The 14,017-nt window shown below is 39.6% G+C and overlaps 1 protein-coding gene across 1 annotated transcript; it reads left to right on the top strand.

Moving 5' to 3' along the window:
• The first annotated feature begins 1,343 nt into the window (after nucleotides 1–1,343).
• LOC139665267 (sushi domain-containing protein 2-like) lies at nucleotides 1,344–12,825 on the top strand. Its single transcript, XM_071544271.1, has 16 exons — nucleotides 1,344–1,410; nucleotides 1,584–1,782; nucleotides 2,033–2,184; nucleotides 2,291–2,458; nucleotides 2,554–2,728; nucleotides 2,984–3,185; nucleotides 4,458–4,543; nucleotides 5,313–5,581; nucleotides 5,687–5,821; nucleotides 5,944–6,102; nucleotides 6,717–6,965; nucleotides 7,143–7,326; nucleotides 7,591–7,685; nucleotides 7,795–7,974; nucleotides 12,490–12,586; nucleotides 12,780–12,825. Exons 1-16 carry the CDS (start codon nucleotides 1,344–1,346, stop codon nucleotides 12,823–12,825), a joined length of 2,463 nt encoding a protein of 820 aa, XP_071400372.1.
• Nucleotides 12,826–14,017: the final 1,192 nt, after the last annotated feature.

Below are 14,017 nucleotides of genomic sequence, written 5' to 3'. Positions count from 1 at the left end.
AGTACTTGGGCTTTTTAAGTAACTACCAACCGACCTGAAAACTGCGGCAGTATGCCAGGACAAATACCGCAGGCACAGTGTGATTTGTGGCATGTCCAAAACAAGAAGCATCTCAGTGTTCAGATAATGCACACTGAAACTCAACAACCTGAAACAGGATTAACCCTAATCCTAACAACTTCCTGAAAGAGCGGGTTTGACAGTGAGATGTCTTTGTTTGTGAAGGTATACTGCAACAGATTGATTTAGCCTGCACAGAATTAAGCCAGCAATGCGTACATTGTAATCACTGACAGTGGCTCTGTGGCTCACTGTAGCCTGTACTTTGATAAGTTACAGAAGCCATGTGTCTCAGTGCGTGGGCTGGTGATTGTTTGTCTTGCTCAATGGTTGCTTGTGAGTGAGTGGGCGGGGGTTAAAGCAGCTAGCCAAACATTGGAAGAGCTGCTGTTGGACTCGTTTGACTCGAGCTTTGATGGGGAAATCAGAGTGGGAGGTTTGATTTACTTGAACCAGTTTGTTCAATGTTTAGTATGTTTCGAGCTCAATAATAATTTGTTCAGAATTATTTGTTGCTTTTCACCCGACGCTATTCAGATGTAAAGCACCAGGACCAAGATAAGACCAAAATACAGAAATGGGTACACCCTTTGGGTCCTGAGGAATCCCCCAAAAATGTCATTGTTTTAGTTTTGATGGAACCATCACCACCATATTTTTGGTTTGTAGGACAACACAAGGACAGCTTTAATATATGGATATACAGTATTTAGTCATATCGAACAGTTAAATCAATGAGATTTTTTTGCAAGGAGATCTCAAAGTAGAATTTGTTATTCCATTCTCATAAATAAATTCCACATTTCATGTACAGATGCTTGTTGATTGTTCTTTGTTTTTTGTAATAACTTTGATCATTCATTTTATATTTCTAGAATGATTCTTCTACCGTCTCGATAAACATTCCCTAAAGACAACAGCATATTTTCTAGCAATTATCTATCTAAATTGTATTTTTATCTTGATATAATGATTAAGATACCAAGGAGAAGGTGAGTGTACAGGGAATTTTATTTTTAGCAATGGGCTATCTGCAGGTCTAACTCCCAAAGTGCAGCTTATAAAATACAATGATTATTGTGCAGTGGATGTCAAAGGTCATCATTTGGGATAAACACATTTTAACTTGTTATCACATTAACCTTTGGTACCATGATTGATCCATGATGTTGGTAATGCCAGTGACTAAAAGGTCAAGGTCTGGAAAAATGCTGAGTGTGTCAGCTTAGCTCAAATGCAAGAAGCAGAAACCTTAGTTGATGATTTTACTATTGAATCCCATAATGGAAAGACACACTTTCCCAGCAGTAGTATTCCTCCTTTTGGTTTCATGCATATGCAGAACATCAGGTAAATACTCTAAACTCCTAATTCATCTTAATCAAGAATGAAAATTATTAAATTTGAATCAAAGGCAAACACTGTATCTTATCTTCACCTGTATCTTAACTATTCTTCAGTGTCATCACTCCTAACTGATATGTATAGGTGTCAATGAACTCTTCGTTCCTTATTTTTGACAGGCCAGAGATGTGAGGGAAACTGTGGTGCAAAATTTGAATCATGTTCTTGCCACCCAACTTGTATCTCTCTTAAGAATTGCTGTACGGACTATAAGGAGTACTGTGTGGAAATCTTTCCCTATTCTGGGTCCATTTTCGGTGGAACAGATTTTGTTGTCCTTGATGCAACTTTCAATCAGAGTTCCCACATTGTATGCAGGTAGGACATTCATTTTCACATCGCAGTTTTACATGTTCCTAAATATTGCACATAAGCTTTGTAAATATGGAAGAGAAACTTGAATGCTTTTGGCCAAGATGTTTTCATCATACCTTTATTGTTGACAATTTAGAAAAATACCAGGATTTTGTTAGACATACAATATAACACATTTTTTAACATTAAACAAATTAACTGTAGATTTATTGTTTAGAACAGAAACATACCAATAATTGCTTCATAATGGCAGGTTCGGTGATGGTATCAAAACTGTGGGGTATGTGGATGAAAACAGCAGAGGCCATTGTATCTCCCCGCTGTTGTATGAAACAGGATTGGTTCCTTTCCAAATCTCCTCAGATAATGGAACAACATTCAACAGAAATGGAGCATGGCTATCAGGTACAATAACAATTACTTAGTGGTGATCTCAAAACCCTTTTTTCAAACTCAGTAACCCTAACCCATATTGACATACAGTATATTTTATTCAAATGTGTTGTAACAGTACATACGGGCAAGTTAGATCCTCAATTCAAGGCAACTTTGATAAACTCAACAAAATGGCAGTACTATGGTACACCTAATGTTGGAGGTGCTCTTCACATGACCTGGAATTCCTCTTTGGTCAGAGCGGAGAGGGTCAACATAGAGCTCTGGGGTTACAGGGAGACAGGTGAGTGCCACTGAAGTAAACCAAAACAGTAACTATGACTAATACACTCTTTCAAGTGGGAAATACATTGAATTCTGTGGAATGATTCTCTGTAGGAGAGCCCTACTCTGAATACTGGCAGGGTAAATGGATGTACCTGTACTCTCTTGCGAGGGATCTGCCAAACAACGGTACCTTTAGCTTTTTGCCCAAACCAGCAGAGAATGGCTTTTCAAATTGGGAGGTTGGCTGTGTACGTATCAGCTCCAGCACCTACCCTGATGGCATGTGGTATGTACAAACACTTCCTTGAAAAGAATTAGGATGATTATTCTCGCTATGGTCTCACACAGATGAAAAATCTCTGGAGATCATTATGTATTAATAGTGACAATCTAAGTCAGTTTGTCACTGACAGTCTAAGTGATGTGAATTATAGCGGGGAAAACATAAGCTTATTCAGTCATTTAGGAGATGATGTCAACATGCACAATTCATGAAGATAATAAAGACTTAACAGCTGTATTTGTAACATGATTGACTTAGGAATGTACATGCCATGTGGACTGAGGACCATGCACTAGCCTGGCATCTGGAGGAGAAGTTCAGGCAGGACTCAGCAGCTTGGGCACTGGATAAGTGCTTAGCATGGGACCAGCTGGAGAATCAGCTGCCCAACTTCCTCAGTGAGATCATAGACTGCCCATGCACTCTGGCTCAAGCGAGAGCAGATACCGGGAGGTTTCATGTAAGTGTGTAGCGTAACAAATTAAGATTTAGCTGCAACAGCCCCACTTTTTCCCACAGCACAGCCGTGGGCATCATAAGCCAAAATCAGGTCAGGCTGTCAGTCAGTCAGTCAGTCAAGTAATGCTTAGTGAGATGTTCCTTCGTGAGATGGCCTCTACAAGGTGTCTCTGACTAAGAGATGGCCTTTCGCCTATGGGCTAAATCCCACTACACTGCAACTAAATACGGTTGTCACTCCTCATTGGAGGGCTTAATCCTGTTAACCTGTTCACACAGTTTGGTTATTAAAGAGTAACTAAGCTCCACCCAAATCTTTGGTGAAGCCTGACACCTAATGGTGAAAAATGGTGAAAAAATCACCTGGCACAAAGGCCAGCCAATAGCAGATGGGCAGTTCAGTACCCTACTTTTCACCATTATGTGTCAGGCTTCACCAAAGATTTGGATTTGGGGTTTAGTTACTCTTTAAGGAGAGAACCGCATTCTACAACCAAACTCACTAAGTGAAAATTCAGGTACTGACTATTGAATTTGAAAGCAGATTCGGTTAGTCCAAGTAGTGTGTACCAGAACCGGACTGGACAACTGCTTGTTAACTGTTGTTAACATTATCATTGTTATTTTGAAAGAGACGGAGGTAAGTGTTGTGAGACATTCTCAAATTTTCTATCCAGTCTGTTTCATTAGAGGAGCAGAGATTTTATTGCACTTGATAAGACGAGGTAATTACTTTATATTTTTATGAAGGCTGGAAATTGCCTTTTGCCTTTTAAGCATAGTTACTGCTAACCAGTGCAAGGTCTAAGGCAGGTGAGGCACATGCTAGTCTACTCTAATTACTTTGCATGCACACATTTCCTGAAGCACCAACATGCTTGTGCCCAACCTTTCCAGCATAGATATTATGTTTTATTCTGCAAAATTATAGCTAGTGCTGAACATATACAAATCATAGATCATATGTATTTGCTGATATATAAGGGGACTGTTAAGACCTTTGACTGAGAAACACAATGACAAACTGAATGCTAAAATTAAATGATAAGTTTCCATGTTATGCAGGAAATAGGTCGGTGTATTGATAATGATTAATTGAAATGCAATTGCTTACTGACGGCCTTCAAATTCTGGGTGGGAAAGCTCAAACACTGGGTGGCCACTGGCTGCCTTAGTCAAAGCATAGCTATGCCTCTGAACTGTGGTTGATAAATGAACACACTGAAGTGCACATTTTCCTTATTGAGTACTGATGCTGTGCCTTTCTCCTCAGACTGACTATGGCTGTGATATAGAGAAAGGGAGTGTGTGCACCTACCACCCTGGAAGTGTCCACTGTGTGAGGGCTATACATGCTAGGTGAGTCCTTGACCCAGACAACTTTTGTAACTTGTTTTCAGGGTTGGGTAACAGAATTCCTGTAACAGCATTACATATTGTAAATACAAAAACATTTAACTGTATTCCTTGACTTTACCTGAAAAAAAAAAAAAAGATTTTGATTACAGATACTTGTGAAAAATTTGAGGATTACTTCCGGGAATACTTTTAAAGTGAAAGTAAGAAACTGAGAAGGCCATTTAAATAGTGGCAGGTGTTCAACGTCTTTATAAAATGTGAAATAAACCTGAAATAAATTTCCAAAATTTCTATCACTTTTAGGCATACCAGGTATTGTGGACCTGCCAATAAAATGATATCCTGTCTCTAATAATAGCCTCTAATATCTACCTGTGTTGTTGAGGTAAATAAAGGGCCCAACAATTACTGTAAATTTTACGACACCTTTATACATCAAACATGGCAAAGACATTACTGAGTTTGGGTAATCCCTTGGATTACGTTATTGATCACAATTTTGATGAGATAACTACTAACTGTAATAGAATGCATTTTTAAAAGAACCTACCCAACTCTGCTTGTTATGCACAATATACTGTGCAACTAACACAACATGGCCTCTTCACACTGAAGGGTTAATATACACCAATAGTGCATTGGCCCTAGTAAATCCTGTTCAGAAAGAGCTATTCCAGCAAATAAACGGGCACCCAGGCCAGTACAGTGTAGTTTAGCTAAAGCAGAGTTCAATGTTCTAAGTGACAATGCATTAACAATTTATTGACAGCCCTAAGTATGGGGCAGGGCAACAGTGCTGCTATGACAGCACAGGCACCCAGGTCCTGACAGAAGACTCTATTGGGGGGAGCACCCCAGACCGAGCGCACGATTGGGGCTCGCCTCCCTTCAAGAAGCCCCCCAGAGTTCCTGGAGAATCCCACTGGGTCTATGACGTTCTCAGCTTCTACTACTGCTGCCTTTGGTCTGACAACTGTGACAACTACTTCAAACACCGGCCCTCCAGTGACTGCAGGAGTTACCAGTCACCCAAACCAGGTGAGTGGATCATCCTTACCCAGAGTATGTGTTTTATAAGATTAGTGCTTCAGATATCATCAATACACAGATACATTTTTTCAACAATTGGGTGTGTAATTCCAGGTGTGGTGTTTGGAGATCCCCACTTCATAACTTTTGATAGTGTCAGCTACTCCTTCAATGGCAAGGGGGAATACTCTTTGGTGATTTCAGAGGACAAGCAGCTCACAATCCAAGGCAGAACAGAGCCTGTGAATGGTAAGGTATTGAAGTTGTGGAGCCTTGAAGGTTGACTTTTCTCTGAATCCAGATTAACTGACTGAATACATAAATAAATAACTAATCATTAGTCTGATTTTTCTTATCATTGTAACTGATAGGAACCCTGATAAAAGCAACCAAGTTGTCAGCTGTTGCCATGAGAGAAGCGTCCTCCGATATTATCGAGGTGCGGCTTGACAGCAGTCAGAACCGCCTTGAGGTGTTGCGGAATCAGAAATCCCTCTCATTTACTGAGCAAAGCTGGATGGACATGAAAGGTGAGATCCTCACTCACCTTGCCGCAATATAATGAAGTACTCACTGTAGAGACCTGGAACAATATTTTTTTAGTACTCACAATAAAATTTTGTAAACATTTTATTTTTGTTTATTTCATTTGATTATGAAGTATGAAGCACATTTCCAATCCTTATATTTGTAATACGTGGCTTTATCCTGGTAATCAACCTTTGGATTGGTGACTCATCACAAATCAAGTAATACGGTGTAAACATAAACATTGAACTGTTACAGATTGTAGGATAAATTCAAACTTACCACTATCACTGACTCTAGCTAGCTGCCAAAAAAAGTCATTCACAAACCAGAAATGTAGAAGCTTTTTGACAGTGATTTGACTTTCAGTGAATAAAAGAGAGTAGTGTAGTCTTGTATCGTAAAAAAAGGCAATTTTATCCTCCACAGACTTAGAGAAGATCATACGGCTTTAATATTATCTTGTTTACACTACTGCAACTTCCTCTCTTCCTAAGTCAAAAATCACTCTCACATCTCCAGAAAGATTTAATAACTGCTGCAGACTTTTATGAACTTATTTTTTTTATGAACATATCCCTCCAAGGCTAAACCTCTAACCAAACCTCTTTTCTAGATGTGTTTGTGTTTTCCCCTACCCCTAACAATGTGACCGTGATGTTCCCCACTGGATCTGGAGTGGAAGTGCGACTAAGAGAGGGAACCATGACAACCACTGTGCTCCTGCCAGACGGGTTCAAAGATTCCACTCTTGGGCTGTTAGGAAAAATGAATGGTGATGCCAAAGATGACCTTGTTGCCAGTGATGGTCAACTCGTATTGAACCAAAGCAATCCAGAGGAGTTGTTCGCATTTGGGCGAAGCTGTAAGAAATTATTCAATTAGACACCACAGATTATGTTTTGTTCTTCAAGATTCATGTGGTGTTTTTTCTGCTGTGAACCTACTCTTTCATATATGTATGTCTGTATGTTAATTGGATCATTACTAATGCTGTTGGTACATACTTTTGATGATGCATATTCTTCTTCATGTCTTACAGGGGCTATATCCAATGAGTCTTCCTTGTTCACATATGATTCAGAATATCTTTTGGACACATATTTATATGCTCCCAGACACGACGATAGTTTTGTTCCAGTGTTTTCTGTCCCTGATAATCCAGATGATCCCCTTGCCAATCAGGCATCTGAGATATGCACTGGAGAGGGCTCTCTGTACTGTAGGTATGAGAAGAACAGATTACTACTACTAGAACTACTATTACTATTACTACTACTAATATTCATCAAATCGTAAATTTTATCCTGAAAAAATGTAAAACACAAAATGTGGACATTACACAACAGCAAGCCGTAAAAAAAAAAAATACAGATTACATGTTATTTAGCATTTTTTTTTATTTCTTTTTTTCTAATGAGCAAGTACACTCTTACACAATACTACAACAGTACAGTTTCTAATCTGCACTCTTTACCTCTGTACTGTAGGTATGATATCCTGGTAGGTCGTAGTCTGAGGCTGGGGAATGCTACCAGGGTGTCTTTTCAGAATCACATTCTTCTTGTGGAGCATCTAGAGCCAGGTGGGTGCATAGCAAGACACAATGGAAATGTATATGAGAAAGTAATTGTTATTTGAGCAAGTAATTGTTAGTTATTGTTGCCAGAGATAAATACTCTTATACTATGCAGTGGTATCCTGTGGCTGGCTTTCACCACCAAAAAATGGGAAGAAGGAAGGGACCACATATCTACAAGGAGCTATGGTGAGGCTGTCCTGTAATGATGGCTATACCCTTGAAGGATCGGAGAATCGCACATGCCAGGAGAATGGCCAGTGGTCCGGAGAACCCACAAACTGTGTGGCTGCCAGTATGAATAAATAATAAAATCAGTTTTGTCCAATGATCTAACTCTTCACTGAAAATCAATATGAGTGAGTGTCTGTGTCCAGGCATGTGTGCATGCATGCGTGTGTGCGTGTGTGTGCATGCGTGCGTGTGTGTGTGTACATGATTTTATTCATCCAATCACCTGTGGACAGTGGAAATGAATAGAAAATCGAATCACTCTCATGACTTCTTCACATGAATAATCATGTTTGGCGTGAGCACCCCTTGTCAAACTATGGGCTCTGAATGGAAATGCATGTAAGAAATAGGAAATGCATAATGTTAAGTTGACCAAGTGGAGATGGAACAAGTAGAGTCTCTTATTAGAGTCACTGCTGTTTATTTACTGCTGTGAGTCTATGTGTAGAATTTTTACAGTGTAGAAAAAAAATTGCCAAACTTATAGGAAAAATTAGGAGATGAGGAAAAAAAAAAGAAAACACATCTTCAAAAACTTATGGAAGGGAAAACAAAAACTAATAAACAAAACTCAGATCTGCCACTCTAGGCTATTCCCATCGGCTTGGGCCCTAACCAATATAACAGCATGTTACTTATGTCACATACAGTTAGAAAAGAACTATTTCTCGAAAAAGCCTCATCTCCAGCTTTCAAAGGCTATAGCTCCTCCTACAGAGACAAACCAAATGCAATTATTCATGTAACTCACTGTGTAGTTTGAACCTGGTTTGCAATATAGGCTACAAACATATCATTTATCAAGTGTCTAAAAAAAACCTATATATTCAGGGTACTTAAATAAGCCTATTTCCAAAATATCCATTGAGACATCCCTCTAATGCTACCACACTTGCCGCAATCCCCTGGGAACCCCTCTAGGAAAAGATTTGGAAACTCCCACCTCTGGTTTGGCAGTTCCAGGTGTAAAAAGAAGCATGGTCAAGTGACAGAGAGATGAGACAATCAATTAAATTTCCATTCTGTAACAAGTTCAATAAATAGTATTCTTAGAAATATGTAAGTCTCTGCCAGTTCAAAAGGATATAAAAAAAACAAATAGAAAGGTTGCTTGCAAATGCAACGTTGAACATGTCATTGCTTGAAGGCCTCCAGACAGAAACTTGGCAGTGACTGAAAACCTCAATGTTGCAAACCACGGTAAGTATGCATTTAAAAGATACAAGGGGAGCGATTAACAAACACTTCTATGTGCCGGCATGTTGTAATGAATAGAAATACATGTAAATGCAAGTATACAGGTACATGTGTCCTACACTACAAGGCATGGGGTAGCCCCGAGACGTTTCCCCCTATGAAGGTAAATATGTTGCAAAATGCGAGAGCTTGTAGACTTGATGTGAGAACTTGTAAAATACGATGTGAGAACTTGAAGAACAAAAATGAATGTGAAGTCACAGAAAAAATATTCACAAATGTGTAGATTGATATTTACATGAATACAATGACAGCTGCAAACTTGTAATCCAACATTTACTCATATTTATTTATTTTACTTGAGTCCATTTTCCAGTACAACCACAACTCCGTGATTACAACCTCTCGAATCGGTCACTGCAACTTCCCAAATGTGCTCTCTTGCATCACTTGACTTTTGCAACACTTCTTGCGATAAATGTGTTGCAAAACTCACTTGTAGCTGTGAGAGAGCGCTCTTTTGCTCTGCTCCAAGCCAGGGTAAGTTTCTTCCAAAAGCTTTGTTTTGGTAGGTTAGTACTGTGATTAGTTAACTAACATAGTTAGCCATTAGCCAAAGTGCGCATTCACTCTCATTTTGCTAACGTTACTACACGTTATAAGGAATGTGAGGTTTTGGTGGCGTGCGTGCGGCACAGTACTAACCTACCAAAACAAAGCTTTTGGAAGAAACTTACCCTGGCTTGGTGTGCCATAAGGTTAGCGGATCTAACTGCAGACATGGAGCACGTCCTGAGGACAGCACATGGAGCAGAGCAAAAGAGCGCTTCGTCTTCCGATTTCTGATTGGTACACCCCCCCCCCCTCCACGCCCCCCTCACAGCTACAAGTGAGTTTTGCAAAACATTTATCGCAAAAAATGTTGCAAAAGTCAAGGCGCGCAGATTCGTCACTTTGTGATGCAAGAGAGCACATTTGGGAAGTTGCAGTGACCGATTCGAGAGGTTGTAATCACGGAGTTGTGGTTGTACTGGAAAATGGACTCAAGTAAAATAAATAAATATGAGTAAATGTTGGATTACAAGTTTGCAGCTGTCATTGTATTCATGTAAATATCAATCTACACATTTGTGAATATTTTTTCTGTGACTTCACATTCATTTTTGTTCTTCAAGTTCTCACATCGTATTTTACAAGTTCTCACATCAAGTCTACAAGCTCTCGCATTTTGCAACATATTTACCTTCATAATTTCCCCCTCCCTCCGGAGACGACACTTGTGGAATCCTAGAGAGATAGTCAGCTGTGTAGTTTTCTTTACTCATCCTGTGAAGAACTTAAAAGTAGAAGGGTTGCATGTTGAGGAACCACCTTGTGCTCCTGGAGTTGGTGTCTCTCATATCCTTCAGTCAAGACAAAGTCCGGTGGTCCTCAGCTGATTCTTGATCTCTGCTCCCTTGATCCTTTGCAAAACCTCCTTGGGATGACTGAGGTGTTCTTCCCAGTCGATTGTAAAATCATCAACGTAAGCTGCAGCAAAGGATTCTGTGCCTGCCAGTATTTTATCCATCATCCTCTGGAAAGTGGCTGGTGCGCTGTGGAGGCCAAATGAAAGGTCTCAGGATATACAGCATGTAGGCATAACAAGGATGAACTTTTTGCCTGCCTGGCTTCTCAGCTATGGCCTAGTCCACACTTATCTGGGTAAATTTGAAAAAAAACAACAACAAAAAAACGAAAAGCGCTTTTGTGTCGAAAGTTTTCTGTCCACTCTAGCGTTTTCACTAGCTTTTCTGAAAAGTCTCCTGTCTACAGTGAACTGCCAAAAACATGGATGCATGCACAGGCCACGTGGGCAGCCAGCCCACTGGCATTTTTAAAGGTTGTTGTTGTTTACAGAGCGATTGTTAAGAACAAAGTCAGTTAGCAAGTTAAGTTTATGAAAAATTGCCTAGATCAAAAAGTGAAAAAGTGGTCACGGTAGAGTTGTTCTTTTGTACTTCATGTTGTGCGAGCAAGTTTGGGGTGGCTCGCCTGAAATCACATGACAATCGCACGTCAGCATTGTCGAAAACCCCTGTTTTCCCTGTCCACACTACAACACAAAAGCGGCGTTTTCAAATGTATCCACTTGAGAGAACAGTTTTGAAAAGCTCCGTTTTGGGTGGTTGAAATCGCTGTCTTAGTTTGGATCAAAGGCCAAAACAGAGACCCTGTGGTAAGCTGGCTTTCTGGGCAGGTTTAACCATATTCTTTGAACTGGCTGTAAATCCCTGGCCAGTAAAACCTCTTGGAAATCCTCATGAACATTTTCATAAAGGCTACGTGACAAGGAATAGTGTGGCCCAACAACCTCTCAACAAGCTTTTGATAGGACAAACTGTGTGCCATAATCACACATTCTGGAAAGTAGTCAATTTTCAATCATGAATTGTTCGCTGAAGGGACTGACAGTGGAACCTTCCCCTGCCTTCTTGAAACAATCTACAAGAGTGGTGTCCTCTCTCTGCTGCTTGGCATGATCACAGGGGGATATATTTACACAGATCTGAAGCCCCAACTTCCTGACCTTGCTGATTGGCAACATCAATTCCCACAACTGCTCCCTGCACTTCTCCCATCTCCCCTCCTGTGTGATTTCAACGTCAACTACCTCTTCCTTGTAAAATGCATAAAAAACATAAGCTGCAATATGTCTGCCTCAGTAGCTGGTGTATCAGTAGAGAGTGCATCACAGGCTGGCTTGTCAGTAGCAGCTCTTCTACCTCTGGCTCAACAGGTAGTGGTGTTACATGGACTGGAGTCTCAGTAAGCTCCCTTGCCTTTGATTTGTGACTACTCCACATGGCTTCCATATTCTCTCTTGAATCAAATCAGGCAAAATGGGTAGATCTGTCCCCAGCAAAAGAGGGTAGGGCAGAGGCTACTTCAGCCTTCATCAAATAGACCTGGTTGTTAACGTCTATGTAAACCTTAGCAGTGGGAACTTTTGACTAATAACCATGGACACAGATAACTGTGAGCATGTCTTCCTCATTCCACATTTCCCTGGGAACAAACTGGGGTTGTTTTAGTAGCCTAACCTTAACCAAACTTTTAGTTACCTAAACTTAACCCTAATCTTAACCTTAGTTGTTTTAGTGCAGGCTATGCGGCTGGCCATGCATAGGTATAGTATGAATCAATGTGTAGGTATAATATGAATCAAGGGTGCATAACATTTTCGTAATCATACAAACCATTTCAATATCATACAATCATATGAGAACACGTTGACTAGTTGGAGTGAGAAGAATCAAAATCAGTTAATGCGTAAGTTAGTTATATGCCTTCATTTGGGAGCCTCTGTTTACAATGCATGTTTTTTGTCATATTTCAGATAATATAACAGGAATTGTGGTTGGCTCAGTCATTGGAGGTTTGGCATTGATCACAATTATAGCGGCAATCATACTCCAATCCAGAAAACAGAAAAGGTATGTGATGCAGTAACCATCCTCAATGGATCACAATTCTGTGGGCTAAAAGATTAAAATGCATTACTTCATTTGAATATGTTTTTGGACATATTTTGAGTATAAGTAGCTTTCTGGCTTTAAAAGACATATATGCTGTAGTTTCCTTCTACTGAACCACAGTCAGTTTTCTCTCTCTCTTGTTTTTTCTCAGAAAAGCTGCACAGTCTGATGGAATAGTGACAAGCCAGGCCTTCTAACCAGAATTCCAGCTTTATTGTAATACATGTTCATGTAATACATATCTCCATCTAACATTGAATGGTTGATCAAATACCCCTGTTCAGTATGGAGAAGCAAACTAAATTGTAGGATCAGACCAAACACCCTTTGGGTTTAACCAGGAGCAAAGGGGAGCTGTCTTGATAGGCCTGACCCAGAATGTTGCCAGAACAGAACGCAACGCAGATAGATTTGATAGTAAACTGTGGTACTATGGTAATGATTCTGACTATAACTTATAAGCTACAGCAAATTGTGATCCCTGCAAAGTTAAGATTCATGGCACTATTATAAAAACAAAGAAATCTATGTCCTGCCTACACTAAGATACATGTGGTTAGGCAATCATCTCTATAAAATTAAGATGGAATTAAGCAAATCAAAGAATTGAAAGTTGTCATTTTCTAAATTAATAATAAGCAGTTGCTAATACAAATTGATTACTTCCATAGTAATCCTGAATTAGTTACCAACATCAACCACTTGAAGAATATCAACAGGCATATTCCATAACAGCATCAACACACTTACGTAAGAATAGTATCTGTCTGCATCAATTTAAATTTTGAGACCTAATTCCAAACCAAAAAACTGGAATTTTTTTGTGAATTTTGTTATACAATAAGCTCAAGTGCATGATGAGGGCCCTTTGTAAGTGGCATTCCCATGTGCCTGACAACAAGTCACTCGGCCTGATCAACAGCTCATTCTGCATAAATAGTACACAGTATTCATGCTAACTACACTGCATACATTTATGTACTTGCAGCATAGTACGGGATTATCTGTATGAAAACTACAGCATATTAATAAATTCAGTTCAATAAGCTATCCATGATTAAAAAACTCCTGTCACAGGCGGGGCATTCGACGTGTTACCCGCTACACATGTATAAGCACTCCTTTTTTGTTCATATCATACAGAGCAACTCATGTTTGGGGATAATGAAGGTAAAGAAAATTCCTTTAAATCACCTATGGATACAATGGATTTTTCTCCTCATGCTGCTAAATGAACTGGAGTACTCTGTGCTATGTATTGTCTGTGTACTGTAGTTGTCCTCAAGTGCTGATGTATATAACTGATGCTGTTATTGTGTTTTTAATCATGTTCGAAGTGAGACAAAATAAAACTTTCCAAATTGGTTGGACAGTAAAGTTATTCTATTC

Source organism: Centroberyx affinis, unplaced genomic scaffold (genome assembly GCF_046629955.1).
Source record: "Centroberyx affinis isolate AG114_WGS23_722 - 3 ecotype Tasmania unplaced genomic scaffold, CSIRO-AGI_Caff_v1 ptg004511l_1, whole genome shotgun sequence".
NCBI classification, from domain to species: Eukaryota; Metazoa; Chordata; class Actinopteri; order Beryciformes; family Berycidae; genus Centroberyx; species Centroberyx affinis.
Note: the sequence above shows the minus strand (reverse complement) of the source record. Positions and strands in the feature narration are given on the sequence as shown.